This window comes from Jaculus jaculus, chromosome 8 (genome assembly GCF_020740685.1).
Source record: "Jaculus jaculus isolate mJacJac1 chromosome 8, mJacJac1.mat.Y.cur, whole genome shotgun sequence".
Classification (NCBI taxonomy): domain Eukaryota; kingdom Metazoa; phylum Chordata; class Mammalia; order Rodentia; family Dipodidae; genus Jaculus; species Jaculus jaculus.
Genome location: NC_059109.1, coordinates 84,515,635 through 84,536,799, shown reverse-complemented (window position 1 = coordinate 84,536,799; position 21,165 = coordinate 84,515,635). Strand labels below are relative to the sequence as shown.

General features: G+C 42.7%; 1 protein-coding gene across 4 annotated transcripts in view; it reads left to right on the top strand.

Annotated features, from left to right (window-relative positions):
* Slc23a2 (solute carrier family 23 member 2) overlaps positions 1 to 21,165 on the top strand; it is a 151,075-nt gene that overhangs the window by 46,521 nt on the left and 83,389 nt on the right. For all 4 annotated transcript variants that reach the window (XM_045156050.1, XM_045156047.1, XM_045156048.1 and 1 more), the window contains exon 2: positions 15,058 to 15,314. In XM_045156050.1, the coding sequence (XP_045011985.1) occupies positions 15,207 to 15,314 (108 nt within the window). In that variant the 5' untranslated portion in view covers positions 15,058 to 15,206. The remainder of the gene's footprint in view (positions 1 to 15,057; positions 15,315 to 21,165) is intronic.

Sequence of the window (21,165 nt, the reverse complement as noted above, 5' to 3'; positions counted from 1 at the left end):
AATGAGATCTAGACGTATATACTACCTTTGTGCATCTGGCTTTATGGGGATACTGGGGACTCAAACCCAGGTCCTTAGGCTTTGCAGGCAAGCACCTTAACCTCTGAGCTAGCTCTCCAGCCCAAGAATACTTTTTAAAAGGAATGTTGGGTTCAGATACCAGTCAAAAGTATTCTATTTGTGGCATACAATTTGAGAAAGGATCTTACTATATTGCCCTGGCTGGCTTTGTATTTGTAATCTTCCTGCCTCAGACTCCTGAATGCTCGGATGATAGGTATGTGCAGCACTATCAGCAGTGAGGGGCAAAATAAACAAATAAGTTAAAAATAAAAATAATTTCTTAGGGTCATGCTCACTTGCAAGAAAACAACAAATGCAAGAACAAGAAATGCTCAGAGGCTCTCATTTATAGAAAGTTAGGGAATAGCCTTGCTGTCTGGGTGGCTGTGCAGTTGGTGTAGTTTCCCAGCCTAGGTAAGTGCAGTGCAGTCTAGATGAACTCACTGTTGGGCTTCCAGGTCATCCATTCTATGTGAATTTCTCTTTCACTTATCTGGGGAAAGTCTGTGGGAAGAAGTATAACTCATGAAAAGCATCAGGGGGGCAGTTGGATAGGGTGAGCAGAAAAAGAATGTGGCAAAGAGATGGAATGGGAAACTGGTAGTTGAGAGAACCAAGTAAGTTTGCCAAAGTCCAGCAGAACTTGGTGGATATAATGAGTAATTAGGAAACAGTAGACAGTGGAGCTATGGTTCTCTGTGGGTATGAGAAGGATATTTGCTTTTGGCACTTGAGGCTCAAGGAAGGGGTGAGAACACTCCAAAAACAGAGTGGTATGGTAGCTTGTCAGTCCACTGAGCTTTAGGCAAGGGAGTGGATAGCATGAAATGCTTCAACACCCACCTACCCACCCAGATGTATGTATGTATGTATGTATGTATGCATGTATTTTTGAGAGGGGGAGGAAGGGAAAGAGAGGAAGAGGCAGATACAGAGAGACAATAGGCATGCCAGGGTCTCCAGCCATTGCAAACGAACTCCAGAAACATGCACCACCTTGTGCATCTGGCTTATGTGGGTACTGGGGAAGTGAACCTAGGTCCTTAGGCTTTGCAGGCAAGTGCCTTAACCACTAAGCCATGTCTCTAGCCCACATAAAATGTTTTTTGAAAAAGAGTTTTATTTGGGACTAGAGCTTATTCTGAGACCAAGTTTCTCAGGCATACTGTTGGGTTTGTCGGCAGGTAGGTTGTCTACTTTTATCCCGCCACCTGTGATTTCTGCTCCATGAAGTTCTTTCTTTCTTTCTTTAATTATTTTGTTCATTTTAATTTATTTATTTGAGAGTGACAGAGAGAGAGAGAAAAGAGGCAGATATATATGTAGAGAGAATGGGCGCGCCAGGGTCTCCAGCCACTGAAAACGAACTCCAGATGCTTGCCTCCACTTGTGCTTCTGACTAACGTGGGTCCTGGGGAATCGAGCCTCGAACCGGGGTCATTAGGCTTCACAGGCAAGCGCTTAACTGCTAAGCCATCTCTCCAGCCTTCATGAAGTTCTTTCTTTCAGTTAATGGTCCTATCTCCTCCTCACCCCCATGATGTTTCAGGAAAACTTGCCACACTGTGATTCAGGGTCTGGTTTTCTTTTTAGTAACAACCATCTTGCAAAACTAACTGATGTCCCAACAAAATGACTTATTCTATCCCAGGTCAGTATCCTCAGTAACTTTCCACAGTGTTCCTTCACTCAAGGATGGTTTAGGACATTGCTGTAAGGTTCAGGTTTGAGATAAAGAGAGACAATTTCTTGGGCACAAGATTTAATTTTAATGCTAGAAGAGATTTTCTGGACCTGAAGTGGGAGTGTAAGAAGCCTTGGAACCCTGAGAAAGTAGAGGGATGTGCTTTTAAGGGACTTAGGGTAAGGAAGTAGGGAAATTACAGCATCAGGGAGGGGCCTTGCATGGGATGTGTGGGTCCTGAGGGAGGGTTGAGCAGCACTCAAGTATACATGATCAGGTTATCTAGACCTATTGAACTCCTTTGGGAAAATGGGGCTTGGAATGTCATCTCTACCCAGGGTCCCTGGTGGAGCTATGGGGCTTAATCATTTCCATAATAGTAGTTAAGGACTATCTGAATATCTGGTCTTGACCACAGCTATTAGGAGAAAGAGAGGCAGCTTTCTTGAAATCACCACACCAAGGACAAACTCATGGGCGCACACTTAGAACATACCTAAATCATATCTAAACCTTGGGCACACACTCAACATATCTCAATCATATCTAACCCTTGGGCACACACTTAGAACATCTTAAAATTTGTAGTAGCCTGCCCTTCTCTTGTGAGATGAGTTCTGAAGCTTTTTTTTTTTTTTAACTTTTTTTGTTGTTTATTTTTCAAAGTAGGGTCTCTCTCTAGCTGAGGCTGACCTGGAACACACTATGTAGTCTCAGGTTGGTCTTGAACTCCAAGTGATCTTCCTACCTCTGCCTTCTGAGTGTTGGGATTTGAAGGTGAGTGCCACCATGTCTGGCCTCTGAAGCTTTTTGAAAAAAAATTTTTTTTTTTTTTAATTCTCAAGACATCATGTAACTAAGGTTGGTGAACTTTTAAACTTTTTTGGTTTTTCAAGGTAGAGTCTCGCTGTAACCCAGGCTGACCTGGAATTCACTATGTAGCCTCAGGGTGGCCTCTCTCCTCTTGAGTCCTGGGATTAAAGGCAACCACGCCCTTAGTCTTTCTGAGTACTGGGATTATGTGCAGGTATGACCACATAGAATTTAAAGCCTTTTGTCTTGCTAAATTGCATTACTTTAAAAAATTCTGGGGCTGGAGAGGTGGTTAAGGCACTTGCCTCCAAAGCCAACGGACCTTGGTTCAATTCCCTGGGACCCACGTAAACCAGATGCACAAGGGGGCGCATGCATCTGGAGTTTGTTTGCAGGGGCTAGAAGCCCTCGTGCACCCATTCTCGCTCTCTCTCAAACAAATAAATAAAAATAAAAATTTTAAAAATTATGTTCAAAACCCACAGATTTCATGATTCATAAGTGTACTGACTTGGAATATGAAGAGTAAAAGCAAGAATTCCTAAGGTATTTTGGAAAAAGCCATAGGACAACTGAGCTTTTTTCAGTTCTATCCTGTAAGTATAGCACTCCTTACTGGGACTCTGTTTCCCTACAGGCCTGGGGTTATAGGTGCATGTGGCCACGTCAGATGTTTATGTGGGGCTCCAACTGTAATGGCCTCTCAGGCCTCATCAGGCCCTCTTCATGCCTATATAGGAAGTGCTCTTAACTAGTGAGTCATCTCTCCATCCCAACATTCTAAAATTCTCAAAGCAAGACTGTAACTAATTAGGTAACTGTACTTACAAGGAGTTGATCACATATAAGTGGAGGATATTTGTTCTAATTTTAAACATTTTTTAAAAATTTTATTTTTATTTACAGGAGGGGGGTAGATAGAGATAGAAAGAGAGAATGGGTGTGCCAGGGCCTCCAGCTGCTGCAAATGAACTATAGACACTTGTGCCACCTTGTGCATCTGGCTTACGTGGGTCTTGGGGAATCAAATCTAGGTCCTTTGGCTTTTCAGACAAGCCTACCTGAGATTCTGTCACAAGCAAACAAACATTTAGGTCAGATGTTAAACATTATATAGAATTTAATGGAGCAGCCATTTAGATTCTAAAATCTATCAGCTTTGCCACTTTGTGCATCTGGTTTTACATGGGTACTTAGAAGTCAAAGACAGACCACTAGGCTTTGTAAGCAAGTTCTTTTAACTGTTGAGTCATCCTTCCAGACCCCCCCACCATCCTTTTTTTTTTTTTTTTTTTTAAATTTTGCTGGGTATAGTGATTTAATCCCAGCACTTGGGAAGCAGGGGTAGAATTTCTCTGACTTAGAGGGTGGCCTGGGACTGTATGGTGAGTTCCAGGTCAGCTTAAACTAGAATGGGATCCTACCTCGAAAAAAAAAAAAAAAAACCCTAAAAAATAAAAAGTTAAAAAAAATAGTTAAAATTAAAAAAAAAAAGTTTATTCTTGGTACCGGTACCACAACTTAAAGGGCAAGAGACCTGACATCATGGGGACAAAAAAGAAAAAGACAAAGCTGCAACAGATAACAGACCTTAGGAATGTATATGTAATTGACACTACATTGCATGAGTAGCTGCACATTTTGCAAACTGTGTCTGTGACAGTCCTGTACAAGAAGCATGTAAGCTTCTAATCCTCACTCCCCCAATACAAATAGCAAAACAAATGTTCTGTCTTTGTGTAAAGCCAAATTGGATGCAGAATGCTCTCAAGGACAGGATGGTGTTGATAACTTGGCAAACTCATATACTCCAAATGAAAATAAATTTGTTGGGCTGGGGAGATGGCGTAGCTGTTGCAAGGCCTGTGGGCCTGGTTTTGATTAGCCACATAAAGCCACAAAGTGACACAGATTGCATCTCTCTCTCTCTCTCTCTCTCTCTCTCTCTCGCTTTTTAAACTTATTTGAGAGAGAGAGAATGGGTGTGTCAGGGCCTCTAGCCACTGAAAATGAACTCCAGACACTTGCATTACCATGTGCATCTGGCTTATGTGGGTTCTGGGGAGTAGAACCTGGGTTCTTAGGCTTCACAGGCAAGTGCCTTAACCAGCTAAGCCACCTCTCCAGCCGCCCCCTTTTTTTTTGAGGTAGGGTCTCAAGCTAGTTTAGGCTGATCTGGAATTCACTATGAAGCCTCAGGGTGGCCTTGAACTCATGGCGATCCTCCTGCCTCTGCCTCCAGAGTGCTGGGATTAAAGGTATGCCACCACCATACCTTCTTAAGAAAGGGCTTTTTTCATCACTGCTATGTCTCTTGATAGGTGGTGTTTCTTCTGAATGACAATGTTATCAACTGTATCATGATTATCACTTACAAAAGGAAATTCTCTTTTCCACTCTGCCTGTCTTCTATGAGTTGTTTTCAATCTTGCAACACTTTTCAAAGTAGGCTCAAAGAAGGATCTTGCTGTTAGCCCAGGGTGGCCTCAAACTCCACCTGCCTCTGCCTCCCGCAAGCTAGGTTCTCAGGCCTGCCACCACCAGAAGCAGCTCTTTTTGCCTTATTCTCCCAGCAGGATTTTGAACAACCTTTTCTGTCCTTTCATGGGGTATGGAGAATTAAGAAACTTTGATACATTATGTCTATTGGAAAATGAATGTCTTTTATTAATGGTAGCTTTCCTCTCCAGGAACATTATCTGTTCTGGTGGTCATTCAAATTTGTTTTCTGTCCCTCAGGAAATTCTATCCATACGTACATAAAGGTATTGTTCCATTTAGAACATAACTCCTTTGTGTTGCCATCAGGGGTTGGCACCCTTTGATGTAGATGCCCTAGGTTTTGTGGGCCAGATGATCTCTGACATATGTTCTTTGTTTCTCAGGGCACTTTAAAAATTAAAGCCATTCTTAGCTGGACACCAAAAAAAAAAGAAGCCAGGTGTTATGTGCCTCCTTCTGGTGCCCATGCTCATTGCTGGTATTTGGGAACTGTTAGTTCAAATCACACTAAAAGTATCCTGGTCTGTGTTTTGTAACTAGCCAACTCATTGAAGATTTTCCAAAACTTTCAGATCTCATGATACAATTATAATTTATGTAGTTTTTTCCCCTCCTGCTGTTTTCTTTTGAGAAACAGAATCATTCTATGCAGCCTATGCTGTCCTGGAATTTATGGTTATTCTCCTGCCTCTGCCTTCCCAGTGCTGGCGTGATAGGCATGTACTACCATGCTGTGTGGCCATTGTCCTTTTCCATTCAAACACTTACCCTATCTTTCTCTACTAGAGCCCAGTGATGGTAGTGATGGTGACATCTTCAGTTATTGCTAACATTAGTGTGCCTGCCCTATTGTGAAAAGGCTTGATGTAGTAAGAAAAAAAAAATGAATGACTGTTACAAAAACCTCTTTAAAAAGACTATACATCAATCTACAAATTTGGGGAAACCATTAATATACAAGCTAAGTTAAGCACTGGGGACCACAGGTCTGACAATGAGGCTGTGGATTTTTTTTTCTGCTCTTGAAGTTGTGACTGGGCAGACTGGTGAAAGTTATCTTGCTGTACTGAAAACATCTTGATTGTCCAGACATTGTGATGAGGTGGAGGTGGAGGAAGGAAGTATTGACAGGAGTTACCTTAGTAGAAAGAGGCATGGGGGCTTCTTTTGTAGCAGCAGCATATGCAATGGCCAGTGAACCAGAAAGGGCTGACATCTTCAAGGAGCCAACGGACAGCACACTGGGGGTCAAGTGAGATTGGGGTTGGGGGTGGGGCTGAGAAGAGTGCCATCATTACTTTTTAGCCTACTGAGGGAATTTGGGAGTAATTAGGGAGCCACAAAGAGCATGCTTATTTCTGGAGATATGCTTGCTTTCCAATGGGCCAAATGTTTAGAGCTATGATGATGAAGAAGCAAGATGCTATAAAAGTGCTGATGACTCCTCCAGAGACAAAATGGCCTGGCTATCCATGACCTCACAGTGCCTGACACTACCTACACAAGACCATCATAATAGGAAGAAAAGATCATGATATCAAAATAAAAGAGAGACTGATTGAGAAGGGGAGGGGATATGATGGAAAGTGGAGTTTCAAAGGGTAGAGTGGGGGGAGGGAGGGAATGACCATGGGATATTGTTTACAATCATGGAAGTTGTCAGTAAAATAAATAAATAAATAAACATGCTGCTGAGGAGAGATGGTAGTGGCATGTGCTATGTGGCTACCATGTAGGGGCGGAGAGAAGTACACAGATTGGGGAGCTCCTCCTCTGAGAAGGTGAACATCCTTGCTGTTATGGTAGCTCCTGTCAGTGCTGCTCTGACCGCCCCATCACAATGCCTACAGACCACTGATGATTGTAGTAGAGGGAAATAATGTCCACTCATGCCCAGCCAGGCAGCCCCATGAAGAAAGCTCAGAATCTTCAGAAAACTCTCAGCTGTTCTCAGCCCTTGCCCTGAGCTCCCTCAACAGTTACGCAGAAGGCAAACCCAGCACGTTTGCCTGAGACAGTGCTTATCCCCCAGCGGACCTGGGCCACATGGATCTAGGCGAAGCACTGGAGGGACACTTTTATGGCTTGGTTATGTCAATGGTTAGAACAGGGTAGAAACACTGATGGAATTTGAATCTGTCCATTGTTTAAGGCAGTGCATGCTTTGGTGAGTTATTGCTCTCAAGCTCCTTTCCATGATAGTAGAGTGAATGGGCAAATCAACTACGATGGCATTCACTGGCCAGAAGTAACTGCCACTTGCCCAGTAAGATCTGTGCCAGGCATATGCACATAAGCCTTAGCAACTAGAAAACTACCATTACTACTATCATTGTTGTCCTCATGGTCTTCCCTCAGGCATATCTTTCCCTGTTAGGTGGTCAGGGAAACACAGCAAGGGGACTTACTCTCTTTTTACTAGGAGCAGGAAGAGGCACCATGTGTGGGTTTGGGTTGGTGAACTTCCCCAGTGTCAGTCTAGGGAGATTTTCTTTCTTCTATTAGCATAGATCTTAATCTCCTTTGCCCTCACTCTGCTCCTTTTACCTTTCTACCAAATTTGCCCCTGGACCTTGGCATTTACTACATAAAAGTTCATCCTGCATGGATGGAGCTTCTGATCTCAAGTTGGTGCGTGGTTTCTGCCCTTGAGGCTGTCTTCATAAGCCTTGCGTACTTTGGTGTGGAATGCTTGTCTTCTCTTTGTTTCCAAGGATTCATTTAGCACTCTTCCTCTCCACATTAATTTATGGTGCCTGACAAGGCTCGCAAGCTCCCTCTGGAAAGCCTTCCTCAGAACCTGGCATGTGCATGGGGAGTGCCTCCACTCCTAGATGCTAACAGCTCTCTCCCAGTTGTGGTGGTCAAAAATGTCTTCAGACATTGCCATTTGCCCTGTGGAGCACAGAATCAGTCCATTTGAGAACTGCTCTTTTGAACATATGTAGATAAGATAGAAATGAAAAGGCCAGTCAAGAGCTGTCTCAAGAGTATGGTAGGTATACCTAATTGTCTGTTTAACCTGTGTGACTTGATGTCTTATTTTATTTTATTTTTTTACATATTTATGAGAGGGGGTCTCACCCTAGGGCCTCCAACCATGCAAACAAACTCCAGATGCATGTGCCACCATTGCATATGTGGGATTTATGGAATTGAACCTGGGTCCTTAGGCTTCACAGGCAAGTGCCTTAACCACTAAACAATCTCTCCAGCCCATGTGTTTTGTTTCTTTTTCTTTTTCTTTTTTTTTTGTTTGTTTTTGATGTAGGGTCTCACTCTAGTCCATGCTGACCTGAAATTCACTGTGTTGTTCCAGGCTGGCCTCAAACTCATGGTGATCCTCCCGAGCTCTGGGATTAAGGGAGTGTGCCACCATGCCTGGCTACGACTTGATGTCTTGCTACTTTCTCTTTTTACTTTCTTGACTACCAAACACTCAGTTTTTGGATGAATCTTTCTCTTTTCAGATTTGCTTACATTTCATCCTTCCCTACATACCCATGTAAAATGTTTGTTGACTTAACAGTGTACCTTGAAGAATTACTTGAACAGAAAGTCTCTCTCTTTTCCCTCCTTCCTTCCTTCCTTCCTTCCTTCCTTCCTTCCTTCCTTCCTTCCTTCCTTCCTTCCTTCCTTCCTTCCTTCCTTCCTTCCTTCCTTCCTTCCTTCTTTTTCTTGGTTTTTCAAGGCAGGGTCTCCCTCTACCTCAGGCTGACCTGTCATTTACTCTGTAGTCTCAGGGTGGCCTCGTAGCCTCCTGATTGCTGGGATTAAAGGCATGCGCCACCACGCCCAGCAGAAAGTCTCTTTTTCACTCCTGTAGCCAGTGTTCACATTGTCAGGATAGTTTGCTTGGATTCTTCCTTGGTGGATAGGGTGATCTGACATCACCCTAATTGGAGTGTAGGTAAATGCGTTCTACCTTCTGCTGTGCCATCCCACCACTTTATAAAGATCCAGGCATTCTGAGGCATGTTCTGTTGTATGTGTGCCAACCCACAGGAGCCTTTTCACTCTCATTTTTGGAGGCAAGTTTCTATAGTGGATTACTTTTGTTGACCAGGTCATGCTTTGTGATTTGAAATCAAGCTTTCTTTTTCTTTTTGTTTTTTTGAGGTAGAGTTTCACTGCTGACAGTCAGTCTCAGGGTAGCCTTGAACACATGGTGATCCTCCTACCTCTGCCTCCTGAGTGCTGGGATTAAAGGTGTGTGCCACCACTCCCGGCTCATTATTATTATTATTATTATTTTTTTTTTTAATTGAATCTTGGCTGCTTAGGATTGTTGCAAGACTTTCTTGCTTTTGACTATTATTGAGGTTTTTCTTTTCTATTATATTGTCTTTATTGAGCAGTGTCCAAGGCTTGTCAGGTCCTTTTTGGGGTATAGTAGCATTGATTTCTCTCTCCTCATTTTTTTTTTTTTTCCCGAGGTAGGGTCTTGTTCTAGTCCAGGCTGACCTGGAATTCACTATGTAGTCTCAGGATGGCCATGAACTCATCATAATCCTCCTACCTCTGCCTCTGTAGTGCTGGGATGTACCATCATGCCTGGTTCCCATCTCTTGTCTTTTGTCATGTTACTTACTGTTCTTTTCTGGGGAGAGGATCTGGGATTCTTTCTTCTTCCTTCCTTCCTTCCTTTTTTTTTTAATTTTTAAATTTTTATTAACGTTTTCCATGATTATAAAAAAAATCCCATGGTATTTCCCTCCCTCCCCACCCTCACACTTACCCCTTTGAAATTCCATTCTCCATCATATTACCTCCCCATTACAATCATTGTACTTACATATATACAATATCAACCTATTAAGTATCCTCCTCCCTTCCTTTCTCTTCCCTTTATGTCTCCTTTTTAACTTACTGGCCTCTGCTACCAAGTATTTTCCTTCTCATGCAGAAGCCCAATCATCTGTAGCTAGGATCCACATATGAGAGAGAACATGTGTCTTTCTTTTTTTAATTTTGTTTTTTCAAGGTAGGGTCTCACTGTAGGTCAGGCTGACCTGAAATTCACTATGTACTCTCAGGGTGGCCTTGAACTCACAGCGATCCTCCTATCTCTGCCTCCCCAGTGATTCAGGTTTCTTTTTGAGGTTGATGTTGGTACAAATGCAGCCACAACTGGGAGTAAGCTGTTAGCATCCAGGAGTGGAGGCAGGAGGGCTGTTCAACACTCCCCATGCACATGAGGAGGGGAGTGAGCTGCAGAACTCTAGGGAAGAAAGTTAGAAAGTTGGCTGTATTTGATTGGTACTGAACTTGGCTTCTTTTCTGTAGAATTGTAACCCATTCAGAACTCATGCTGTTGCCTTACTCGAATTCTACGTAGCTGTTTAATTCTAGGTTGGCTTTTTCTCTTTTGAACATTCAGTACCTTCTGCCTTCCAGGTAGGGAATTCAAAATTATTCTGATGCTCCTCCAGTCATGTTAAATTATTATCTGCATTGTCCAGAGCGGTGGCCACTAGCTGTATGTGACTAAATTTTAATTAAAATTCATTTCCTCACTGGCCACATTATGAGTGCTTTAATAGCTACGGGTGCTAGTGAGGACTACTGAACAAGGCAGGTACACAGGAGTTCCTTGGCAATTTTTCCTCTAGATTGTAATATGTATAGTTTTTTTTTTTCCATACAGCTACTTCCAGGTCTACCACCGACAACCTAGCATTTATTCCCAGTATCTGATGTTACAAGTGTTAGGGTCTTTGAGATACACAGTATACTTGTATGTAACTGGCATGAACCCCTTTATTTGAGCTCTTTTTTTGGGAGGGTTTCGAGGTAGGGTCTTGCTGTAGCCCAGGCCGACCTGGAATTCACTATGTAGTCTCAGGGTGGCCTCGAACTCACTGCGTTTCTCCTACTTTTGCCTTCCAAGTGCTGGGATTAAAGGCATATGCTGCCACGCCCGGCTTTCTTTGGTCTCTCTTAATGGCTTTAGTTATTTCCTTTCCTATCTTTTTTGTTTTTTGACTTTTTGGAAAGATTTTGTTCCCAAATAAAAGACAGACTTGAAAGAAGACAACATTGTGCACCCTACTTCCAGCCTTTGGTTGCCACTGAAATGTCTGGGGTATAACAAATCACACTAAACTTGTTGAAGAAACAGTCATGAGGACAAAAAGCTAACAGGGGAAGGAGGAAGGACGCAAAGAACCAGGCTCCTTAGTAACACTGTGGAGCTGCTAACACAGGCACTGGAGTACCTAGTAGCATCTTGGTTCCTGAGAGGTTTCCAGTTTGTAAGTTGGGTTCCATGAATAAGAACAGGCCAGAGTGTGGCTAATGTCCAGCAAGATTTTAGTTTTAAGAAAAAAATTTCTACTAGACTGTTCATAAATTATAGAGTAAAGCTTTATATTTCTTTAGTCATAAATCTCATAGGAGATGTACTTTTCCATTTCTAAGGGAAGGACATTTTTATGTCCAATCACTACAAAGCCATGGCAGTCTTTGGTTATACAGAGCCAAGTAAGTGTAAACAGGCACTATATATGTAATATACATTTTGTGTAACCCATGTGTTTTCTTTCTTTCTTTCTTTCTTTTTTTTTCTCTTGAGGTAGGGTCTCACTGTGGCCCAGGCTGACCTGGAATTAACTATGTAGTTTCAGGGTGGCCTTGAACTTCGAGCAATCTTCCTACCTCTGCCTCCCAAGTGCTAGGATTAAAAGTATGCACCACCTCGCCTGGTGGCCAGTTATCAATATTTTAACAGTCACACTAAGAATAAGTCTTATGTATACACACATGTCTCATGTATAAGAGGAAATATTTAAAATATGGTTTATTAAAATGTATTGGAATAATCTAGAATCCAGTTATAACAAAGATGCTTTCTCACAAAAGTTTAGTTTTAGAAATACAGTTATGGGGCTGGAGAGATGGCTTAGTGGTTAAGCGCTTGCCTGTGAAGCCTAAGGACCCCAGTTTGAGGCTCTATTCTCCAGGACCCACGTTAGCCAGATGCACAAGAGGGCGCATGTGTCTGGAGTTCGTTTGCAGTGGCCGGAGGCCCTGGCATGCCTATTCTGTCTCTCTCTCTCTCTCTCTGTTGCTTTCAAATAAATAACAATAAACAAAAAAATTAAAAAAGAAAAACAGTTATGGGGCATGGGGCCTTTCCTCAAGAACAACATTATCACATGTCAATATGTAAGACTATGTAAGTTTTCAGGAAGAGCAAGCTGAGTTCAAAATATAATTTATAGCAATTAGAAGTAATCTGGTTTTAGATAAAGAGTTTAGCTGGAATACTGATTAAATTTATGCTGAACAAGATATATGAAGACCACAGAAGCAGATTCATCAGTTTAAGCAGTTTCCAAAGTAGAGTCAGTGTGAGTCAGATTTAGAAATAAGGGCTTGGTGTGCAGCTTAGTGGCAGAACACTTGCCTAGCATGCATAAGGACCAGCCCTTAAAAAAAAAAAAAAAAAAAAAAAAAAGACGTAGAGAATATAAAGGAAATGAGTTAGTTATTGATCATCTTCCCTGGCCTACTGGTTAAAAAAAAAAAAGTCCCTACAACTCTGTGATTTGACTGTTACAGGAATTACTTGCTTTGCCCAAGTTTTTATTTAGTATTTGAGAGAGAGAGAGAAAGAGACAGGGGGGAGGGAGGCCGAGAATGGGCACACCAGGGCTTCCAGCTTCTGCAAACGAACTCCAGACATGTGTGCTACTTGTGAATTGGCTTACATGGGTCCTGGAGAATTGAATCTGAGTCCCTTGGCTTTGCAGGCAAGTGCCTTAACTACTATGCCATCTCTCCAGCCCTGGCCAAGGATTTTGTTTAAAGTTTTGTCTGTTCTAGTCAATTGTAATACAGGCTTAAAAGCAGCTAGTCTGGAGTCATGTATCCTTTTTCAAAGGTCCATCTAGTGAGATTTTGGGGTGCCCACTCGAGTGGAAAAGAGCAAGGAAGATGAAGGCTTCTGTTGGCAGGATTATCATGGTAACATTCAGGGCAGTAATCGGCTCTGTTAATGCCATCTAAGAATATTTGGTAACACTCATTTCCAATAAGTTATTTTGGTATAACTGATGGCCTAGTTATGTACTAGAACACCACTGCTGCCCACAGTCAGGGCAGTGTGAATTATCAAGGAGCATCTGGACCTAAAAAGACAACACAGCCGGGCGTGGTGGCGCATGGCTTTAATCCCAGCACTCGAGAGGCAGAGGTAGGAGGATCGCCATGAGTTCAAGGCCACCCTGAGATGACAGAGTTAATTCCAGGTCAGCCTGGACCACAATGAGAACCTACCTGGAAAAAAAAAACAAAAAACAAAAAACAAACAAACAAACCCAACACAGAGAGCAATGCAACAGTTCTGTTACAAGCTTTAGCAATTTTTCAATTCAACCAACATTACTTGAAGAGGGTTAAATTTGCCTCACCCCTCAGTGCAATTCTTCAGATTTCGTTGTCTAGTTTTCACTCAGGTGCAATGCAGTCTCGAGACCAGTACAGTTTATTTATAACTTTATCAGTCACTTACTAGCAGCACAGACCTCCGATCAAATCCCAGCTTCTGGAGAAAGGACAGAGCTCTAGTCTAAGTGGGTTATTTTTCTTTGTGTGTTATCAGCAGGTGGTGGTGTCACCCAGAGGCACTTGGCTCACTCTACTTTACTGGTAAGGTATGCTTGGTGAACAGAAGAGCGAGCTGATGGGTCCAATGAGTCTTTTGTTGGTACGTAAGACACGTACCCAAGTCTTAAGGCCTTGGCTCTTTACAGTGATATAGTGGGGAAAATCTGGTAGAGTCTACTTGAGGGTGGATCCAGTGAAGTCTGTCTTGGAAAGACCTGAATTTGGACCCAGTCATAGAGAAGTAGCCCTGTTGAGTTGACTGGAGGGTCTGGGAATGTATCACATACCTTGTTTACTGTTTGTGCTCCAGGAAGGTAGGGGCAGAGAGGGATTCTTTCTGAAAGACCTTCCTAATCCACTTAAAGCTACGTCAGCAACTCTGGTGGGTGAGGAGTGGAGAGTCTGGTTATTTCCTTTTGGTTCTTCCCACAAAGACCTGTTATATGCCTCTCATAAATTCATCCATTAGATGGAGAAATAAAATGGGACAAAAACTGTACATTCTTATAATCTCACACAAGATACATTTCTTCAGAGGCTCATTGTAAGGATTTTCCACTGGAATTGGCATATCCTCATTGCTGGTTATGGGTTTATATTGTGAACAACTTCTTTTTCCAGCAGCCATGACCCAGGGCATCAACTTCTTCCACTCTAAATCACTGCAAGCAGCAGCCAGAGCTGCCATGGTTCCTCCTAGTATTGTGATATTTAAAATATTTATTTATTAATCCCAGCACTTGGGAGGCAATGGTAGGAGGATTGCCATGAGTTCAAGGCCACCCTGAGACTACATAGTGAATTCCAGGTCAGCTTGGACTATTGTAAAACTTTACCTCGAAAACAAAAAACCCAAAATTATTTGTTTATTGGGGGTCCAGATAAATAGAGAATGGGCTCGCCAGGGCCTATAGCCACTGCAAACAAACTACAGATACATATACAACTTTGTGCATCTGGCTTATGTGGGTACTGGGGAATTGATCCTGGGTCCTTAAGCTTCTCAGGCAAGTGCTTTAGCGGCTAAGCCATCTCTCCAGCCCCATATTGTGGTATTTTGATAATCCACTTTAATGCTACCCTTCTCCGGGGGCCAGTTCAGAAGCAGTGAGTGTTACTAAGTGAACAGGGCGGGCTTTTTAAAAAGTATAGATGACACACTGTTAGATGCTTTGCTGTAACTTATACAGTGATTATACAGAGAACTCTGACCCTGGGTCCTTATTTTTGTGCTCTGAGGTGATTATCTTACGTGGGTCCTGGGGAATCAAACCTAGGTCCTTCGGCTCTGTAAGCAAGGTCCTTAACTGCTAAGCCATCTCAGCTCAATCAAACTCAAGCTGTCAGGCTCAGCCCTGAGGTGATTATTTTGCACTGTCTTTCAGGTGCTTAGAGATGTTTCTCATGAAACTAATCCTTATCTGAGAATTGGGTGCTTGAGGAAGAAGAATTGACACTGGTTTTGGGCTCCTTGAATAAGCCTTCACTGCGCCACTCCCGGCCAAGATCTGAGCACATTACCTGACATCTCTTCATGATGGGCATCGGGAAGAACACCACATCCAAATCTATGGAGGCTGGCAGTTCCACAGAAGGCAAATATGAAGATGAAGCCAAGCACCCCACTTTCTTTACTCTTCCGGTAATAGTACCCCACCCCCCACACCTTTTAGTTTCAATCCTGAATAAGTATAGATAGACTTCAATACTTGTAATTTATTTATTACAGAGAAAGGAAGGGAGAGAGTGTGTATGTATGGGTGCACTAGGAATTGCCACTGCAGATAAACTGTAGATGTATATGCCACTTTGGGCATCTGGTTTTATGTGCATACTGGGGACTCAATCCCAGGCCATTAGGTCTTGAATGAATGTGCATTTAACATCTGAGCCATCTCTCCAGCCTTCTTTTTTCGAGACAGGATCTTGAAGTGGAGTCCAGACTGGCCTTGAATTTGGAATCACACCCAGATAAACACTCCCTCCCTCCTTCCCTTTGTTGTGTATGTGGTGTGCATGTGAGTATGCATGTTAATATATGTGTGGGCGTATGCACAAAGATGTCCGCATGCTAATATGTGTACTGGGGAATCAAACTCAGGCTGTCAGGCTTTGCAACAAGATGCTGGGCCATCTGTGCAGTCCTCAGGACTCATTGTTTCAGTGAACACTAAGGGATTGATTGACAATCAAGTGCCTTTCACATGTTGTTGATCTTGCTCTGCTCTCACCCGACAGTCATATGATCTGCTGCAATTAACTCCAGATAGGAAACAAACCTGTTCGTGTTTTAAAGCACTTGGTGCTTACTGTGTTAAAGACTTGATTTTTTTTTTTTTAGGTAGGGTCTTACTCTAGCCCAGGCTGACCTGGAATTCACTATGGAATCTCAGGGTGGCCTCAAACTCACGGTGATCCTCCCACCTCTGCCTCCCGAGTGCTGGGATTAAAGGCGTGCGCCACCACGCCCGGCTAAGACTTTTTTTCTCCCAAAATATACCATTACTTGATGAGTATAAATCTACTTAATGATTTTTTTTTCTTTTGGTTTTTCGAGGTAGTGTCTCGCTGTAGCTCAGGCTGACCTGGAATTCCCTATGTAGTCTCAGGGTGGCCTCGAACTCACAGCAATCCTCCTACCTCTGCCTCCTGAGTACTGGGATTAAAGGCATGCGCCACTGCGCCTGGCTACCTATTGATTTTTACATACTTTGTCATTTCAAGTATTGGTTTAAAAGAAGAAAAAATCCTCTTTATAGAAAACTTGTGTCAAGTTGTTTTTCTCTTAATAGGGTTTATATCAAAAATACCGTTCTATGCTGGGCTATACATGGGTGACACACGCCTTTAATCCCAGCACTCGGGAGGCGGAGGTAGGAGGATGGCTGTGAGTTCGAGGCCACCCTGAGACTACATAGGGAATTCCAGGTCAGCCTGAGCTACAGCGAGACCCTACCTCGAAAAACAAAAACAAAACAAAACAACAACAACAAAAAAAAAACAGTCTAGGATTATTTGAAACTTGGGCATGGAATTTTTTTCCCTCCTAGCCTTACTCGTTCATGTCGTAGAGCTTGGTTGCATGTAGTAATGTAGTGCATGTAGAAGAGATTGGCTGACTACTTATCTTTTTGTTTTGTTTTGTTTTTTGTTTTTCAGGGTAGGATATCACCCTAGCCCAGGCTGACCTGGAATTCACTATGTAGTCTCAGGGTAGCCTTGTATTCATGGTGATCCTCCTACCTCTGCCTCCCTAGTGCTGGGATTAAAGGCGTGTGTCACCCATGTATAGCTCTTTTTTTTTTTTTTTTTCAAATACATTTTATTCAGATTTTACAAAGGGGAAGGCTGGGAAGTAAGGGGAGATAAAGTGGAGAGAAGTACACCCCGTGGAGCCCAAAAGCCCACGTGAGCCTGGTGTAGCTCAGGAGTCCATGTGACCAGATAGCAATCTGGGGAAAAAATGTGGAAAGAAAAGAGAAAAGAAAGTTTAAGGAGCTCCCACCATGCGGGGAGCTGGAGGAGATACAGAACCCATGCAGAGAGTAAGTAAGGGCTGAGGGGACCTCTGGCTGGGCCTGGGTTAGCCTAGACCAGTTAGGGAAAAACAACTCACCCACAGCTGGAAGTTCCCAAGGGATCAGAGAGCAAGTGAAAGAGACTATCCTCCCCTTGCAAAGGTGTTTATACCTTTAGGGTGGTGGGCTGTCTTTTGGCCCAGGTAAACCAGAGGGACAGCTGGTTGGTTATGGCTAGAGGCTATCTCAGGAAGAGGTTAGCTCTGGCACCAAGTTCCAGGGGCTGAACTTGACCAACTACAATGTTTAAATCCTATGAAAGACCTCCCTCCCTGGAGGGGTCCTGACTGTTTGTGGAAAACCAGTTCTTTGGAACTAGGCAAGCGATAAGAAAAACTTTCCTGCCCTTTTTACCTTCAGGGGTTCAGTCATTGTAACTCTATCCCCCCTCATTTCCCTTTCTCATGAGAAAACACTCTAACTGCTGTTACAGGACAAGGGGCAATGAATGACATCAGATCATTAACTATTTCCTGCTGAATGGGGCACAAAGTTGTGCAGTTAGAGGGTCTCTCCCAGAGAGGGGAACTACTATAAAGGGCCTTTGAAGTATATTGCTGGAATGCAGGAAGATATAGTTTTGTAAGAGAATGTTGGGGAGAAAGAATAGAAGTAAGGAGTTAATGAGAAGTGAGCACACAGCAGTCTGGTCACCTTCAGGGTTGTCCTTGTGGACTTCTAGGCCTTGGGGAGCATTTGAGGGAACTCAGGTAGATGGAGTTGGATTGTCTCAAGACCATTTAAGCATGAGCTGTCTGAGATTTTCTTCCAAAACTGTTAATTGAATGGTACAGTAGTATCTGATGTGGCCTGAATCTTTATTTTTACCTTATTAGCTTACAGGGATTGCAGTGATTTTACAACTGCTATTATTTTATTTATTTATTGCCTATAAAGTAAAACTTTTGAAACTGAAATTATTAACATTGTAGGCTTAAGGTTTACACAGGTTCCCTATGGGAGAGACAATAAGTATAGTTTATCTACTAGTTAGTTATTCAAGTTTAAATTAAGCTGCCTTTGGAAAGCAGAAAATTTCCTGCATGGGTATTGCTTTATTGTGTTGTAGCTTTCTTAAAAATATATTTGGCTTTATATGAGTACTGGGGAATTGAACCTGAGTTGGCAGGCTTTGCAAGCAAACCGTTTTTTTAAAAAAAAATTTATTTTTATTTATTTATTTGAGAGCGACAGAGAGAGAGAGAGAGAGAGAGAGAGAGAGAGGGAGAGAGGGGAGAGTGGGAGTGCCAGGGCTTCTAGCCACTGCAGATGAACTCTAGATGCGTGTGCCTCCTTGTGCATCTGGCTAATGTGGATCCTGGGGAACTGAGCCTTGAACCGGGGTCCTTAAGCTTCACAGGCAAGTGCTTAACCACTAAGCCACCTCTCCAGCCCAGCAAACAGTTTTAACTACTCTGCCATCTCTGTATTCTCCCTCACTCTCTCCCCCACTTTTTTTTAAAAAAAATATGTATTTTATTTATTTATTTGAGAGAGAGAAGGAGAGAAGGAGAGAGAGAGAAAGAGCATGAATATGTCAGGGTCTCCAGTCACTGCAAATGAACTCCAGATACATGTGCCCCTTGTCCATCTGGTTTACATGGTTCTGGGGGAATTGAACCGCACTCCTTGGGCTTTGCAGGCCTGCTAAGCCATCTCTCCAGCCCAGCCTTTTTGATCCCAGCTGGTCATTCACTTGCAGTCTCCATGTTGAGACAAGAATTTGACCATGATTCCCCTTTGCCTTTCCATTGTGGTCTAAAGTTTTAGACTTTTAGTATTTAATTTTTGATATTTTAAAGCTAATACTTTATTAGCAAGTGTTAGTAATTTTTGTATTCTTTGTTATCTTGTATCTTTTTCTCTGTTTTTACTTCTAAATTGCACAGATGGTGAGGTGACTATCTCAGTCATGGCACATCTGAAGATAATTGCACTTATAGCTTTAGTTTTTTTACTAAAAAATATATTTGAAAGGAGGGAGGGAGGGAGGAAAGGGAGATGGCAGGGAGAGAGAAAGAGCAAGAGAGAGTGAGTGAATATGTGTGTGCACCAGGACCTCCTACCACAGCAGATTAACTCCACTTGCACGTGTTACTTTGTACATCTGAGCTCATGTGGATTCTGTAATCCAGCTGGACCGTCAGGAGTAGGCATTGAAAGTTTGGGTGACCAAAAATCTGCATATATAAGGTGACATTTGATGAAAGTCCATGAAGGAAATGGATAATCAGATACAGGATAAAGCTGGTTATTAGATTTAACCCAATGTGTGGCGTGGGCTCTGCTTTGTCAAAGAGGGCTGTGTGTGTACATATGTACATACAGTAGCAGTCACGGTGACACAGAGTCGGTATAGTAGGGAGGGAAGTGGGGCAATGCAGAATTCCAGAGAGTGAAATGCATTGGGCTCAAGGAACCATGGAAGACAGATGAAAAATAGATTTCTTCAAGAGGCATCAGCACAGAGTTGGTGTTGGTTGTCTATGGATAGTGACGTACAGACAGAAGTCAGGATGACTAGAAGAGGTGGCTTGGGCAGCTGCATGTACTGGTGGCAGACATCAGGAAGATTGCATATATGCACAAAACAGGAGTTGATATGGGATAGCAATGGATTGCTCAGGAGCCCTTGTTTTGTTTTGTGGGGGGGGGATTGACCTTTGTCTTGTAGGTTTATATCCCTTCCATATTCTTTTTTTTTTTTTAATATTTTTTTGTCCATTTTTTATTTATTTATTATTTGAGAGCGACAGACACAGAGAGAAAGACAGATAGAGGGAGAGAGAGAATGGGCGAGCCAGGGCTTCCAGCCTCTGCAAACGAACTCCAGACGCGTGCGCCCCCTTGTGCATCTGGCTAACGTGGGACCTGGGGAACCGAGCCTCGAACCGGGGTCTTTAGGCTTCACAGGCCAGTACTTAACCGCTAAGCCATCTCTCCAGCCCCCTTCCATATTCTTTAAATATCAGAGAGTTTAGTTTGATATCTGTAATGTGCCCCTTTTGGGTAGAGTGCTGTTACCTGCTGTCCTTGGAGTCTGTTCTAGGGTAGGATCAATTTAAATGTCCATAGAGACATTGTCTTAGTTGGCTTCCTCTTAATTATAATGCAGTACTACAGACTTGTTAAGTTTTTAAAGAGAAGTTTAGGGTTCAGGCTCAAGGTTTGAGGAGTTACATCTGGCAATGGTCATTTTTCCTGCAGAGTTGTGCAGCTGTGTAGAATATCACATGATGAAGGAAGGAGTGAGGCAGAGACCTAGCTAAACTGGTCTTTATAGTAGACTATTTTCAGATAACTATTCCTCTATAAATCACATGAATGGATTGTCCATTCATAAAGGCCTCTTAAAGGTCCTACCTGGTAGTACTTCTTTAATATTTCTCAATAGATATTAAATTCAACCTGAATTTGGAGGGAGCGGACCATGCTCAAATCACAGTATACCTTTCTAGTTAAGGGCATGTAATTCTAACTTAGCAGAGATGTTGGGGATGTGCCTAATCCAGGTCTGCACTTTAATATGTGCCAAACAAATACTAGCCATTTTTACAGCATCCATCCCTGGCTCTGTGTGGGAGCAGGAACACAAACCACACAGAGTTTTCATGTGGGGACAAATAAGTTACCTTACCTGACCGTTAGGACTGTGGCCTGGAATTAGAGAAGTGAGACATTTCCTGGCTCTCTAAAAAACAAGTGATAATGGAGGACAAGCAAGGTATACCTATTGATGTTACAGGGCTGGATTGTGCAGGAGGTTGAGTTTTTCAAGGATATGCATACTTTTGGCAATTTTCTGTTTTCTGAAGTAGGATCTTGCTCTAGCCCAGGCTGGCCTGGAATTAGTCTCAGACTGCCCTTGAACTCACAGAGATCCTCCTACCTCAGCCTCCCAAGTGCTGGGATTAA